The sequence below is a fragment of the Oncorhynchus gorbuscha genome, linkage group LG02 (genome assembly GCF_021184085.1).
Source record: "Oncorhynchus gorbuscha isolate QuinsamMale2020 ecotype Even-year linkage group LG02, OgorEven_v1.0, whole genome shotgun sequence".
Lineage (NCBI taxonomy): Eukaryota > Metazoa > Chordata > Actinopteri > Salmoniformes > Salmonidae > Oncorhynchus > Oncorhynchus gorbuscha.
The window spans coordinates 53,056,026-53,072,372 of record NC_060174.1 but is presented as its reverse complement, the minus strand read 5'-3'; the positions used below and the strand labels follow the sequence as shown (position 1 = coordinate 53,072,372).

Here is a 16,347-nt window from a genome sequence, read left to right as displayed (position 1 = left end):
TAGACATTGCGTGATTACATATGAATCATACCAGACCTGTCAGTGTTAAATGTCACGTTGATGCAGAGCAAACGTAATTGCTGTGCTCTTGGATACGGTAGTGCGCGCCACGCTCGGTTAATGTGTCTCTGCATAGACTTTTCTGTGCTATTGCCCAAGTGCATCATCAGAGGAATCCCTCCAGTAGCCCTTCTTTACTCTTGAACAGAAGCCTTTTTTTATATTAGTGTGAGGATATCATTTTGGGGTCCGTTCTATTTCATCACACTGAAACCCAGTCACATCACATAAACAGAAAAATGGCACCAAACAAGATATCCCAGGATGCCTCATACACATTATGTAGGCTACACATCTTGTGTTGTCCCTGTTGTCTTTAATGCATTGTGCTCCAGTGTTCTAACAGGGCTGTTGCTGCTGTAAACATCTAACACTATAACATGATCAGGGTTGGGGTGTAACTGATTACATGTAGTTACATGTAATTGAATTACACAAAAACTTTAACTGTAATCAGAGGCGTCATTGCCCATAGGGGGGTACGTGCCCACTCAGATTTGTCCAGTTAAATGTATTTATTTTAAAATCTTGTTGCTGTTTCTCCGTAGTAATAATAGCCACCTAGCAAAATTAATGAAGTTGGTTTTAGCTAGCCCAGATAGGTTCCCAATCTCTCAACCTCATTTCAAGATATCAATCAAGTTAGTGTAGCTAGCTTGTCTGACTGGCAAGCCTGCTGGCAAGTTTGGTAGACTCTAGAAAAGCAAACAATATCTAAATGTACTGAATAAGATTCCCTTCGATCTTTTACCCAGATTTTAGCAGAGATGCAAAGAAGCATATTTAGTCTTTATATTTAGTATATTTAGTATTTTTAGTATTTTTTACTATTTAGTATTTTTAGTATTTAGAATTTTTTACTTAAAATTAAGCATAATGAATATGGCTCTAGATTGCAAAAACTGTTTCAGGTGTTAAAAAAATGCAAAAGTATCCAACAGGCAGCCATGTAATCAGTTATGTTACCAACACAAATATTGTAATCAGATTACAAATCTTGCAATACTTTTAAATTCATCAAGGATGTTTGCGGGGGAAAAAAACCATTATGATTAATTTCTGTTTTCTCAATGACATTCAATTCGGTATGGATAAAGGCGGAAGTTTAAGTTTGCTCCACCTGAGTGAGTCTGACCACAAGTCAGAGAGCACTATGATGACACATACAATGCGTTTGATGGATCGTTTTTGTATTCTTCTACATCCTCTTAAACAGAAAGTAATAAGAGTACGTTACTGAGTTTGGGTAATCCAAAATGTTAGGTTACTGATTCAAATTTAGGGCAGGTAACTAGTAATTGTAAAAGATGACATTTAGAAAGCCTAGTCTCCAACCCACTGCCCCACGTGATAAAATGGATAGAAAAGAGCAATAGCCGTTTCAGACTCCCAGTAGTTATAATAACAACACTATACATGGAATGTGTTGTACTTCCTTCTCTCATGATAATTTTTGTATGGGGGCTAATGACATGAGAGGTTTAGGATAACTTACTGTGTGAGGGACACCTCATCTGCCACCTGTGATTCGTAGCCTGAATCCTCCTTAAAAGGGATGTGACTGAGTATAATCTGACTCAATGTCTCCCCCTTGTGGCGTTTGCTTACACATTTTATTTATTTATTTTATTTCACCTTTATTTAACCAGGTTGGCAAGTTGAGAACATGTTCTCATTTACAATTGCGACCTGGCCAAGGCAAAGCAAAGCAGTTCGACACATACAACGACACAGAGTTACACACGGAGTAAAACAAACATACAGTCAATAATACAGTATAAACAAGTCTGTATACGATGTGAGCAAATGAGGTGAGATAAGGGAGGTAAAGGCAAAAAAAGGCCATGATGGCAAAGTAAATACAATATAGCAAGTAAAACACTGGAAAGGTAGATTTGCAGTGAAAGAATGTGCAAAGTAGAAATAAAAATAATGGGGTGCAAAGGAGCTAAATAAATAAAAATGAATACAGTAGGGAAAGAGGTAGTTGTTTGGGTTACATTATAGGTGGGCTATGTACAGGTGCAGTAATCTGTGAGCTGCTCTGACAGTTGGTGCTTAAAGCTAGTGAGGGAGATAAGTGTTTCCAGTTTCAGAGATTTTTGTAGTTGGGGGTGACCAGAGAGATATATCTGCTAGAGCTCGTGCTACAGGTGGGTGACGCTATGGTGAGCAGCGAGCTGAGAAAAGGGGGAACTTTACCTAGCAGGGTCTGTAGATGACATGGAGCCAGTGGGTTTGACGACGAGTATGAAGCGAGGGCGTACAGGTCGCAATGATGGGTAGTATATGGGGCTTTGGTGACAAAACGGATTGCACTGTGATAGACTGCATCCAATTTGTTGAGTAGGGTATTGGAGGCTATTTTGTAAATGACATCGCCGAAGTCGAGGTTTGGTAGGATGGTCAGTTTTACAAGGGTATGTTTGGCAGCATGAGTGAAGGATGCTTTGTTGCGAAATAGGAAGCCAATTCTAGATTTAATTTTGGATTGGAAATGTTTGATGTGGGTCTGGAAGGAGAGTTTACAGTCTAACCAGACACCTAGGTATTTGTAATTGTCCACGTTTTCTAAGTCAGAGCCGTCCAGAGTAGTGATGTTGGAAAGGCGGGCAGGTGCAGGCAGCGATCGGTTGAAGAGCATGCATTTAGTTTTACTTGTATTTAAGAGCAATTGGAGGCCACGGAAGGAGAGTTGTATGGCATTGAAGCTTGCCTGGAGGGTTGTTAACACAGTGTCCAAAGAAGGGCCAGAAGTATACAGAATGGTGTCGTCTGCGTAGAGGTGGATCAGAGACTCACCAGCAGCAAGAGTGACATCATTGATGTATACAGAGAAGAGAGTCGGTCCAATAATTTAACCCTGTGGCACCTCCATAGAGACTGCCAGTGGTCCGGACAGCAGACCCTCCGATTTGACACACTGAACTCTATCAGATAAGTAGTTGGTGAACCAGGCGAGGCAATCATTTGAGAAACCAAGGCTGTCGAGTCTGCCGATGAGGATGTGGTGATTGACAGAGTCGAAAGCCTTGGCCAGATCAATGAATACGGCTGCACAGTAATGTTTCTTATCGATGGCGGTTAAGATATCGTTTAGGACCTTGAGCGTGGCTGAGATGCACCCATTACCAACTCTGAACCCAGATTGCATAGCAGAGAAGGTATGGTGAGATTCGAAATGGTCGGTAATCTGTTTGTTGACTTGGCTTTCAAAGAGCTTAGAAAGGCAGGGTAGGATAGATATAGGTCTGTAGCAGTTTGGGTCAAGAGTGTGTCCCCCTTTGAAGAGGGGGATGACCACAGCTGCTTTCCAATCTTTGGGAATCTCAGACGACACGAAAGAGAGGTTGAACAGACTAGTAATAGGGGTGGCAACAATTTCGGCAGATAATTTTAGAAAGAAAAGGTCCAGATTGTCTAGCCAGGCTGATTTGTAGGGGTCCAGATTTTGCAGCTCTTTCAGAACATCAGCTGACTGGATTTGGGAGAAGGAGAAATGGGGAAGGCTTGTGCGAGTTGCTGTGGGGGGTGCAGTGCTGTTGACCGGGGTAGGGGTAGCCAGGTGGAAAGCATGGCCAGCCGTAGAAAAATGCTTATTGAAATTCTCAATTATAGTGGATTTATCAGTGGTGACAGTGTTTCCTATCTTCAGTGCAGTGGGCAGCTGGGAGGAGGTGTTCTTATTCTCCATGGACTTTACAATGTCCCTGAATTATTTTTGAGTTAGTGTTGCACGTAGCCCATTTCTGATTGAAAAGGCCTTGGCTTTTCTAACTGCCTGTGTATAATGGTTTCTAGCTTCCCTGAACATTTGCATATCACGGGGGCTGTTCGATGCTAATGCAGAATGCCATAGGATGTTTTTGTGTTGGTTAAGGGCAGTCAGGTCTGGGGAGAACCAAGGGCTTTATCTGTTCCTGGTTCTAAATTTATTGAATGGGACATGCTTATTTAAGATGGTTAGGAAGGCATTTAAAAAAAAACATGCATCCTCTACTGACGGGATGAGATCAATATCCTTCCAGGATACCCCGGCCAGGTCGATTAGAAAGGCCTGCTCGCTGAAGTGTTTCAGGGAGCGTCTGACAGTGATGAGTGGAGGTCGTTTGACCGCTGACCCATTACGTATGCAGGCAATGAGGCAGTGATCGCTGAGATCTTGGTTGAAGACAGCAGAGGTGTATTTAGAGGGCAAGTTGGTTAGAATGATATCTATGAGGGTGCCCGTGTTTAAGGCTTTGGGGAAGTACTTGGTAGGTTCATTGATAATTTGTGTGAGATTGAGGGCATCAAGCATGTTCCAGTTTAGGTCGCCTAGCAACACAAGCTCTGAAGATAGATGGAGGGCAATCAGTTCACATATGGTGTCCAGAGCACAGCTGGGGGCAGAGGGTGGTCTATAGCAGGCGGCAACGGTGAGAGACCTGTTTTTAGAGAGGTGGATTTTTAAAAGTAGAAGTTCAAATTGTTTGGGTACAGACCTGGATAGTAGGACAGAACTCTGCAGGCTATCTTTGCAATAGATTGCAACACCGCTCCCTTTGGCAGTTCTATCTTGTCTGAAAATGTTGTAGTTTGGGATGAAAATGTCAGAATTTTTGGTGGTCTTCCTAAGCCAGGATTCAGACACAGCTAGAACATCCGGGTTGGCAGAGTGTGCTAAAGCAGTGAATAAAACAAACTTAGGGAGGAGGCTTCTAATGTTAACATGCATGAAACCAAGGCTATTACGGTTACAGAAGTCATCAAAAGAGAGCGCCTGGGGAATGGGAGTGGAGCTAGGCACTGCAGGGCCTGGATTCACCTCTAAATCACAAGAGGAACAGAGGAGGATTAGGATAAGGGTACGGCTAAAAGCAATAAGAATTGGTCGTCTAGAACGTCTGGAACAGAGAGTAAAAGGAGGTTTCTGGGGGCGATAAAATAGCTTCAAGGTATAATGTACAGACAAAGGTATGGTAGGATGTGAATACAGTGGAGGTAAACCTAGGTATTGAGTGATAATGAGAGAGATATTGTCTCTAGAAACATCATTGAAACCAGGAGATGCCATCGCATGTGTGGGTGGTGGAACTAATAGGTTGAATAAGGTATTGTGAGCAGGACTAGAGGCTTTACAGTGAAATAAGCCAATAAAAACTCACCAGAACAGCAATGGACAAGGCATATTGACATTAAGGAGAGGCATGCTTAGTAGAGTGATCAAAAGAGTCCAGTGAGTAGTGAGGTTGGTTGGGGTCACGGCGATTCAGACAGCTAGCCGGGCCATCAGTAGCAAGCTAGCATAGGATGGAGTGTCATGCATAGGTGTAATAGGTGGCAGGGAAGTCAGGCGCAGGAGAGTCAAATGGAGTGTAAAATGGAGTCTTTTAATAAAGTCCACGGAGTATGCTCCATAACACTAAACGTACATAAACAAACAAACATGAGTACGAGGACCCGACGTGCACCTATACAACAATCACACTACACCGACAATAAAACAATCTCTGACAAAGACATGAGGGGAAACAGAGGGTTAAATACACAATAGGTAATGAATGGGATAGAAAACAGGTGTGTGGGAAGACAAGACAAAACCAATGGAAAATGAAAAAAGGATCAATGATGGCTAGAAGACCGGTGACGTCGAACGGCGAGCACCGCCCGAACAAGGAGAGGCAACGACTTCGGTAGAAGTCGTGACATGGAGGTCTGTTTTTAGCCACCTCGTGCGTTTCCGTTGGTAGGATTAGTGGGGTTCCGTGTGGTAGAGGAGATCAATCCAACTCGCAAAAAAAACAATAGATATAGTTATAGAGGCCCAATAAAATAAAATAAACAATCAAAAAAATAATAATTGTCCGATAGGTCTATTCAGATAGCAGCCGATAAGACAGCTAGTGATTAGCGGACCGCAGATGGGCGTTCAGGTAACGTCTCGACGGAGGAGCCAGCCGGATAACTCCCTCTGGTAGATAACGTCGGTAGTCCAGTTGTGAAGGCCCGGTGGGCTCCGCATTGGCAGTAAAACCGGTCCGGATAGGTGACTGTAGCCCAGGAGTGACTGATTGAACTCTTCAGCTGGCTAGCTCTGGAATAATTGATGTTTGCTCCGGAATCGACGCAAGCCGATAGTCACACGGATAGCAGCTAGCTAGCTGTGAGATCCAGGTATAAATTTCCAGAGTTAGCGGTTGAAATCCCAGGACATGGAGAGAAAAATAGGTCCGGTATTCCGGTCCAAGCCGCGCTGTACAAAACTGCCGATAGATTTTCGAGCTAAAGGACAGCTGATGACCACAAACCGTGGTTAGCTGAATACTAATGATTAGCCAGTAAAGAAGCTAACTAGCTTCTGATTAGTTTCTGGTTATCTTCAGGCAAGCTTCTGGCTAGCTTCTGGATTAGTTTCTGGCTAGCTTCTGGCTAGCTTCTATGAAGGATTACAGATTTGTAAGTAAATAATATATATTTTTTAATATAAATTGGTGAGGTGGGTTGCAGGAGAGTGTTTTGAAGATGAGTTAATGGAAAATGAAAAAAATATATAAAAATGTATGCGAGGAAAGTTGTAAATATATGTATATATATATATATATGGAACACGGAAAGACGAGGACAAAAGACGTCTGACTGCTATGCAGTCTTGTATCTTGTAGCAATTGTGATTGTGTACAAATGCAGTTGACGTCATTGAGTATGGTTACATTGCACACAATAATATGATTATTGTGAATTGTCAGATGAATATAATAGTTTGATTTAAACGTTTACATGCTTTGCAAAAATAATTATATCTAGTATTCCTATTTACATGGACACATCTGATATCAGGATACCTGACGATGGGACTGATAAATGCAGAAAAACTGCATATTTTTGGGAAGCATTTTTGATAAAGTTTGTATTTTAACATTATTTCTAAGATGCATTCTTTCAGTTTTTCTGAACTCACTTCACTCGCGTAAAAGAGGGAAGCTCGTGTTGCTGGTGCTAGCACATGCACAGAAATACACAGCTGGAAATGTTTACATGTCCTAATAATTCAAAAGATTGCTCAGAAAACCTGGCAGTGGTGGACAAGCACCCAATTGTCATACCTGAGTAAAATGAAAGATACTTAAATAGGAAATGACTCAAGTAAAAGTGAATTTCACCCAGAAAAATACTACTTGAGTAAAAGTACACCCTAAAAATAAAAGATTCCTGGAGTATCCTTTAGAGGTTCTTCAAATTGAAACTGTGGGGGAACCCCTATAAGTTATTTGAAGAACCATAACATTAGCTAGCTAGCTTATTTACAAGCAAACCTGATTTGTCTGATGCATGTTGCTAGCTTGCTTTCAACTCGAACTGGCTAGCTACTGTAAGATCCCTGCTAAATAATCAGGCCAACTCGCAGTCTAGTATTTTAGGGCTTCAGCTAACCTCCAAAAAGATGCCAACAAGCAACAACAGTATTGTGTATTTTCTAGGGCAAAAATAATGATCATCAAATAAGGATGCAGTGGCCAGACACCAGTCCCGTTTCAGAGTAACCACCATATATAACCACCATTGATAATGTAATCAGAGCTGTGTGTGTTTGTGTCTTGTAGGTTGTAAGGAGGTACCCCCCATCCATGGTGCCTTAATTGACTACTCTTGGGTGAGTAATGCCAACCAATCAGTGCCATGCTGCTATATGTCCCTTGTGAATTAGCTGTGAATCATAATCTCTGGTTGGCTATGTTCAACTGTGTATTTTATGTTGGCTTCCATGACTATATGGTGGTAGTCTTTCTCGCTCTCCCATCCTCTCTTTCTCTGTGATTGGAGCTGGGTCAGATCGTAAGTCAGGCTCCTTCATGACCAGTATCTGTGATGAGATGGGCCTGGAGCTGATCTACTGTTGCTGGCGAAGACCTCAGAAGGGACAAAGCGTGATTACTAATAAGACAGGACATCACAAGTGTTTAGCAATATCAGAACCAGAATCACCTTTATTCGCCAAATACATTTGCATGCACATGCACAGGAACTGACTCAATAAACATAAATTACAGGCAGACAAACTGAATTTACGGACAAGATAGCACCACCGCATGTGTCATGAATACATGTGTCACTCATCATCTCTACCTCGATTTTCAACAGATGGAAGACAAGAGAGAGGATTTGGTCATGGAGTCCTCTAAATAAAGGTGAAATATAAATAAATAAAAACCAAGACACATCTATTACGTTTTATTGTGTTATTTGATCCGAATAAAAACATTCTGTCCAAACGCCAGATTTCAGTAGCAGAGAGGTAGACAAAGCTGTTAAGGGTTTAACTTTTTCTTTAAATGGTTGCAAAGTGGAATTATTAGCTGATTTGGGTAAAAAGTTGTATGATTTCACCTAGCCACTGTCTTCTCTCTCCTCATCATTTTGGCCCTCAGTATCCTAGCAACGGTTCCATTTTGGAATTTCAATAAGGACACAGAGAGCTGTTTTTAGAAGAGTGCAGGCGAGGGGTTACTTAAATTGCTTGCTTCCTAGAGAATAGTAGACCCGATTTTTAAAAACAATTCGGATTTCACAAGCAGAGTAGGGGAAGATTAAAAAATATTTTTGTCTAACTTGTTGGGTTAGTGGTAGTGATTTGGAAAATAATGAATTTACTTGCTTCTGAAATCTTTTACAGCAGCTAGAAACAGCTAGAAAGAGACAGGTGATTGGCTACGAAAACAGCTCTAGTTACAGATTGGTAGGCTCTATTTCAAATCCGATTTTTGATTTGTCAAGCAGAGAAGTTGGGAGAGATGTCATAACTTGGAACTGTGGGGTTGTGTTGTGACAAAACTGCACATTTTAGTGGCCTTTTATTGTCCCGAGCTGTTGTTTCCACCTAGCTGTTCCAGGCCTGGAAACGTCAGAGTGTTTTCTTTCCAAAGCTGTCAATTATATGCATAGTCGAGCATCTTTTCGTGACAAAATATCTTGTTTAAAACGGGAACGTTTTTTTATCCAAAAATTAAAAGAGCACCCCCTATATCGAAGAAGTTAACCTCTTTCTGCTAGGGGGCACTATTTTATGTTTTGAAAAATAACGTTCCCAAAGTAAACTGCCTATTTCTCAGGCCCATATGCTAGAATATGCATATAATTGACAAATTAGGATAGAAAACACTAACGTTTCCAAAACTGTCAAAATATTGTCTGTGAGTATAACAGAACTGATATTGCAGGCGAAAACCTGAGGAAAATCAAACCAGGAAGTGGCTTCTATTTTGAAAGCTGCATGTTCCATAGCCTGCCTTCACTCCATGTAAAGGGATATCAACCAGATTCCTTTTCTTATCGCTTCCTCAAGGTGTCAACAGTCTTTAGACATAGTTTCAGGCTTTAATTTTGAGAAATGAGCGAGAAAGATAACCGCGTCAGGTGTTCGCATGAGTTTTGCTTGCGCAACAGAGCTTGGGCAGCCATCGTCTCTCCCTCTCCACAAGCTTCCTACAATAAGTTGGGTGAATTTTGGCCCATTCCTCCTGACAGAGCTGGTGTAACTGAGTCAGGTTTTTCAGTTCTGCCCACAAATTTTCTATGGGATTGAGGTCATGGCTTTGTGATGGCCACTCCAATACCTTGACTTTGTTATCCTTAAGCCATTTTGCCACAAATTTGGAAGTATGCTTGGGGTCATTGTCCATTTGGAAGACCCATTTGCGACCAAGCACCGACTTCCTGACTAATGTCTTGAGATATTGCTTCAATATATCCACATAATTTCCCTCCCTTATGATGCCATCTATTTTGTGAAGTGCACCAGTCCCTTCTGTAGCAAAGCACCTCCATGCTGCCAGCCCCGTGCTTCACGGTTGGGATGGTGTTCTTCAGCTTGCAAGCCACCCCCTTTTTTCTCCAAACATAACAATGGTCATATTATGGCCAAACAGTCCTATCTTTGTTTCATCAGGCCAGGGGACATTTCTCCAAAAAGTATGATCTTTGTCCGCATGTGCATTTGTAAACCGTAGTCTGGCTTTTTTATGTCGGTTTTGGAGCAGTGGCTTCTTCCTTGCTGAGCGGCCTTTCAGGTTATGTCGATTATAGGACTTGTTTTACTGTGGATATAGATACTTTTGTACCTGTTTCCTTCAGTATCTTCACAAGGTCCTTTGCTGTTGTTCTGGGACTGATTTGCACTTTTCGCACCAAAGTATGTTCATCTCTAGGAGACCGAACACATCTCCTTCCTGAGAGGTATGACGGCTGTGTGGTCCCATGGTGTTAATACTTGCGTACTGTTGTTTGTACAGATTAACATGGTACCTTCAGGCATTTGGAAATTGCTCCCAAGGATAAACCAGACTTGTGGATGTCTAGAATTCTTTTTCTGAGGTCTTGGCTGATTTCTTTTGATTTTCCTATGATTTCAAGCGAAGAGCCACTGAGGCACTGAGTTTGAAAGTAGGCCTGAAATACATCCACAGGTAAACCTCCAATTGACTCAAATGATGTCAATTAGCCTATCAGAAGCTTCTATAGCCATGCCATCATTTTCTGGAATTTTCCAAGCTGTTTAAAGGCACAGTCAACTTAGTTTATGTCAACTTCTGACCCACTGGAATTGTGATACAGTGAATTATAAGTGAAATAATCTGTCTGTCTGTAACCCATTGTTGGAAAAATTACTTGTGTCATGCACAAAGTAGATGTCCTAACCGACTTGTCAAACCTATAGTTTGTTAACAAGAAATTTGTGGAGTGGTTGAAAAAACTAGTTTTAATGACTCCAACCTAAGTGTATATAAACTTCCAACTTCAACTGTACAGTACATAATGCAGTGGCTTTGTAGCTCAATGAACTACTAGCAATAGCATATGGGACCTCATGTTTTATGAGGCCTTCCTAAATCTCTCTCTTTGCGAAAAGAATATAGCCTATCAATTGAAAGATTAGGCTATTACAAGGATTTAGCAAAGGGGAAAAAGGGTACAAAAGTACAAAATAACCATAAAATACCAAATACATTTTGCAACTAAGCAGAAGGTGAGGCCCACTTGATTTTAGGATACATCATTTTCCTCTCTTGGATCAATTGTTTAACCACTCTCAAGAAGTCCTAGGCTCCACAGCCCGAATCGGAGTGTCGAAGAATAGAGCGCACTGTCACAACTGTTTCTGCATGCACAGGATCTGACCCACAGTGAATGAATCACTGCCATATCATCCCTTGCGGCCAATTCTGGCCCCTCCCGTTATTCACATATAGAAAATAGGCTATGTTTGTAGTTATGACATGGTGGTCTACGACGGGTGTGACGTAGTCCGATGGTTCCTTTATATACTCCACTCTTGCACACCTCACACCATTCAAGTTTAACTGACTTTCATACAGAACTCAATGAACTACTGTGCGTGAAACTGCTGCTTTAATACTCACCAGCTATGGAACGAACTGAACTGAAGCATCATTTCTCAGAAAGTGACATTATTCTCTAAGCCTATCTATTAAGAAACAAAAACTACATTTGTCAAGCCACTGCCAATTAACAACCAGTGACCGGCTGTAAATCGGACTGTAAATTGGACCATTTCATTCATCATTGTCCAACCTAACAAGAAGTGACTTCTTCACATCCGAAAAGTCTTTGGGGGAACAGTTTTTAAAACTCATCTCTCTAAGTTTTGAACTTTTACAACAGCGAATAGTGCGCAGGCTTGGCATCAACACTGCTAAACTTTTTTGCGGATAATCGGTCTATCTTCAGTGTAAAAAGCCACACACAGAAACTGCCAGCATGTCAAGCTATAATGCACATTACTATGACGACAGCCACCCACCACAGTACTACCAGGGCACTGACAACTCTGAAGGGGACAAGGAAGACGAGATGCCGGCTACAGAGAAGGACCTTGCCGAGGATGCGCCATGGAAGAAAATACAACAGAACACTTTTACCAGGTGGTGCAATGAGCACCTCAAGGGCATCAACAAGAGCATCACTGACTTACAGAAGGATGTTGGCGACGGTTTAAAGCTGATCGGGCTCCTGGAAGTTCTGAGTCAGAAGAAGATGTACAGAAAGCATCACAATAGACCCAACTTCAGACAGATGAAACTGGAAAATGTGTCGGTGGCCCTTGAATTCTTGGACGGGGAACACATCAAGTTGGTGTCTATTGGTAAGTGATAATTAAGCTTTTGGGGACAATTCTTTATTTATTGTTATTCATCTTTGGGAGAGAAAGGGGGAGAGAGAGAGAGAGAGAGAGAGAGAGAGAGAGAGAGAGAGAGAGAAGAGAGGGAGTTCAATCAAACTCCGGTGCATAATCGGGACAGAGGGAGTAACAGAACAGGACAATACATGTGCCTTTATTTATTTTAACAAAATATATCAAGATAATAGCTTTTTTACTGATTCATAAATCTATTTTCTTTAGGTTACAATATAGACTCTACAGAAATGAATGAATCAATTAGTAATTACTCAATGGATAATACATTCATTATAGACTGTCAGTGTCATTTCACAAAATATTTGTACTTAATACACAGTAGAGTAATAGTATGTGTTTACACATTAGTGGATCTTAGATTGTCGACCACATATTATTGAAAGACCAATTTGAATCATTCAGCTGAGTGACTAAACATCCATCCACACTGCAGTATTATGGCACCTCTGTAAACCCAGTTTGCAGTAGAGGTGCGTGGGTAAAATCACTGATGAAGCCAAGTCAGTAAAAAAGCCATATTAGGTTTTGTGATAATTGTGCTGTTTGCTCTATAACCTATTCGTTCATACGCCAACGTGATATACAATAAGGCCTAGACAACAAAAAGACAAGTCACACATTGTCAGAATAAATTCAACAACACATACGTTTGTTTCATCACAAAACTGGAGAGCAGTTCATGAAGCAAATTTTGCACATACCACACAGTCATATCACCTGCAGTATGGTCAAGCAAGATGTAGAACCACAGAGTTACCGCAAGTCAGCACAAAGACAACAGGAGCACTGCCTCTGCTATTCCAGCACCATTTCAACTTAAACATTTAAACATCATCAAATCAACAAGACTATATATGCTTAGGTTAATACACTAAAAACAAACTTAAAGATATCAAAAACAATTTAGTCTAATCAATGTTGCTAAAAATCATGTGGCTGTCCATGGGAAAAAATATTGAAAAAAGGGAGACCATATGCTTGCTGGCATCAATCAATCAAATGCTACGGCGGCAACATGTTATACTCTTTTGGTCCAGACAGCATCAGATACATGGGGTACACATACTGAGACAGAGAGGCGCTCTGTCCCTCGCTCGGATGATTTCTCCAGTGAGATTCAGCCACTTGCTAATTTACTGAAAAGGATGTAAACACAGAGAGAGATGGAATATAACTGATTTTATAATTGTATTTATACACGCCACTGCCAGTTTGTCAGGTGCTCTACTGATGCATGGCTTTCACAAAGTATGCATGGGTTAGTCAGCTCTCTGGAAACTCTTACAGCAGAGGTGCCGTTGCGATCACTCCCCCATGGGGCTCCTGAGTGGCGCAGCAGTCTAAGGCACTGCATCTCAGTGCTAGAGGCGTATCACTACTGGCTGTGATTGGGAGTACCATAAGGCGGTGCACAATTGGCCCAGTGTTGTCTGGGTTAGGGTTTGGCCGGGGTAGGCCATCATTGTAAATAAGAATTTGTTCTTAACTGACTTGACTAGTTAAATAAAGTTTTAATTAAAAAATGTCAGGGCCAAAGCTGAAGCCAGCCATCCACCCTAAACTCTCAAATCTACTGAGGTGGGCAGTGGCAGGCCATCACTCTGGCCTCTGAAAAATTCAGTAAGACCATGTTAATGAGAATCACACACAACGATGTTGTGCATGCGTGCACAGACGGACACACCCACAACACACACACCCCTCTCACTCTGCACTCACTCCCGCACCTCATAATCACACTCACTGAAGATCAGGTGAGTCAGGCCAAGGGACCAAGGGAAATGAGGGACAGGAAATGGGTTTATGTCGACAGCCACTAACTCTATGGCCTGCTTAACACCAAAATAGCCTGGTGGTCCCAGATCAGTTAGGGCTGCATAGCCAAATCCTATGTTCATTGTTTTGTAGATCAGAGGAATTATGAGAAAGATGATAGGAGTTGGCTGTAATACAAAACGGATCTAGGCCCAGTCTAGCTGAACAGTGGGTGCATGGCTAGAATCCTCCTGGGATGGTGTGGTTATGAGGTGAGGTTTAGGCTGGCTGCAAGCATGTGCGATGTGTTAGGGATAATCATAAAGGTATTCTGTTCAAAGAGGTAGCTAAACCCCGGGATGAGTGATTGAGGCACAGATTGCTGAACCTTGGACTCTGTGGACCCTGGACTCCCTTAGCAGCAGCTACTAGCTAGACATAGACACATACAGTACCTCCAGTGGATAGAGCTGGTAGCAGTAATGTCATTTTATACTGGCCAGGTTGTGTACTGGTTGAATAAGCAGGGGGCAAACTTAGCAGTAGCTTTAGATAAACAGTTATCTCGGTTAACCCAAAACTAATGCTCAATAGTCAGTCGACGAGAGACTAGGTAAATAGAGATACTGAACAGTAGCCTACATTTTACATTACATTTAAGTCATTTAGCAGACGCTCTTATCCAGAGCGACTTACAAATTGGTGCATTCACCTTATGACATCCAGTGGAACAGTCACTTTACAATAGTGCATCTAAATCTTAAAGGGGGGGTGAGAGGGATTACTTATCCTATCCTAGGTATTCCTTAAAGAGGTGGGGTTTCAGGTGTCTCCGGAAGGTGGTGATTGACTCCGCTGTCCTGGCGTCGTGAGGGAGTTTGTTCCACCATTGGGGGGCCAGAGCAGCGAACAGTTTTGACTGGGCTGAGCGGGAGCTGTACTTCCTCAGTGGTAGGGAGGCGAGCAGGCCAGAGGTGGATGAACGCAGTGCCCTTGTTTGGGTGTAGGGCCTGATCAGAGCCTGGAGGTACTGAGGTGCCGTTCCCCTCACAGCTCCGTAGGCAAGCACCATGGTCTTGTAGCGGATGCGAGCTTCAACTGGAAGCCAGTGGAGAGAACGGAGGAGCGGGGTGACGTGAGAGAACTTGGGAAGGTTGAACACCAGACGGGCTGCGGCGTTCTGGATGAGTTGAAGGGGTTTATTCGCACAGGCAGGGAGCCCAGCCAACAGCGAGTTGCAGTAATCCAGACGGGAGATGACAAGTGCCTGGATTAGGACCTGCGCCGCTTCCTGTGTGAGGCAGGGTCGTACTCTGCGGATGTTGTAGAGCATGAACCTACAGGAACGGGCCACCGCCTTGATGTTGGTTGAGAACGACAGGGTGTTGTCGAGGATCACGCCAAGGTTCTTAGCGCTCTGGGAGGAGGACACAATGGAGTTGTCAACCGTGATGGCGAGATCATGGAACGGGCAGTCCTTCCCCGGGAGGAAGAGCAGCTCCGTCTTGCCTAAGTGTATGTATGAGGTAAGAGGGCATCCTGGACATGTTGGCGCCATACCTGTGAACATTCAGAGTTTTAAGTTTAAGCATAAGCCAATTTAAATAATTGACGCAGTTGCACGTGATCAAAAGCTGTTCCCATCATGCAACCTGATACATTTAGCCCTATGCTTTAACGTCACCAGGTAGCTGTGATTATATCCGGTTCAAACTCAATATTATCTCTTTAAAATCACTGACGTAGTTGGAAGGGATAGAACACTTTACCGTGAGAGCGTCCTTAACAGCGATCAAACGGCACCATCTACTAATGAAAGTTTTTAAAACACGCATTGGTTTAGATGACAGACTAGCTGACAGTGTTGCAAGCCTGGCTTCTGGTGATTTTCGCTATGTTCTGCAAGTTCAAATACCAGCAGAAACATATGTTTTTCTTTTGAAATGTAGAATTACATTTATTGTGTTAGCATTTGAGAAGCGAAGTGAAGCCAAAATACATTTACTGAGAAGCTTCTACAGCCAAGGTTTTATACACATTTTTATAATCATCTGCTTGGTCGCATATGTGTGGACCAGCAGTGAACAGTGTTTTCCTTAACAAAAATGCTTGAAATTCTTTAGCAGTTTTTCACCATGAAAGCAGTTGTGAATACAGTACATGACAGGATGCATGGCTCTTGTCACACCCTGACCATAGTTTGCTTTGTATGTTTCTATGTTTTGTTTGGTCAGGGTGTGATCTGAGTGGGCATTCTATGTTGGATGTCTTGTTCCTGTCTCTGTGTTTGTTTGCACCAGATAGGGCTGTTTCGGTTTTTCACGTTACATTTATTGTTT

At 42.3% G+C, this 16,347-nt stretch overlaps 1 protein-coding gene across 1 annotated transcript in view; it reads left to right on the top strand.

The window, feature by feature from the left end:
- The first annotated feature begins 11,892 nt into the window (after positions 1-11,892).
- The window catches only part of LOC123993160 (filamin-C-like), a 76,907-nt gene continuing 72,452 nt past the window's right edge, over positions 11,893-16,347 (top strand). Inside the window, 1 exon segment of the mRNA XM_046295011.1 lies at positions 11,893-12,199. Within this exon segment, the coding sequence (XP_046150967.1) occupies positions 11,908-12,199 (292 nt within the window). The 5' untranslated portion in view covers positions 11,893-11,907.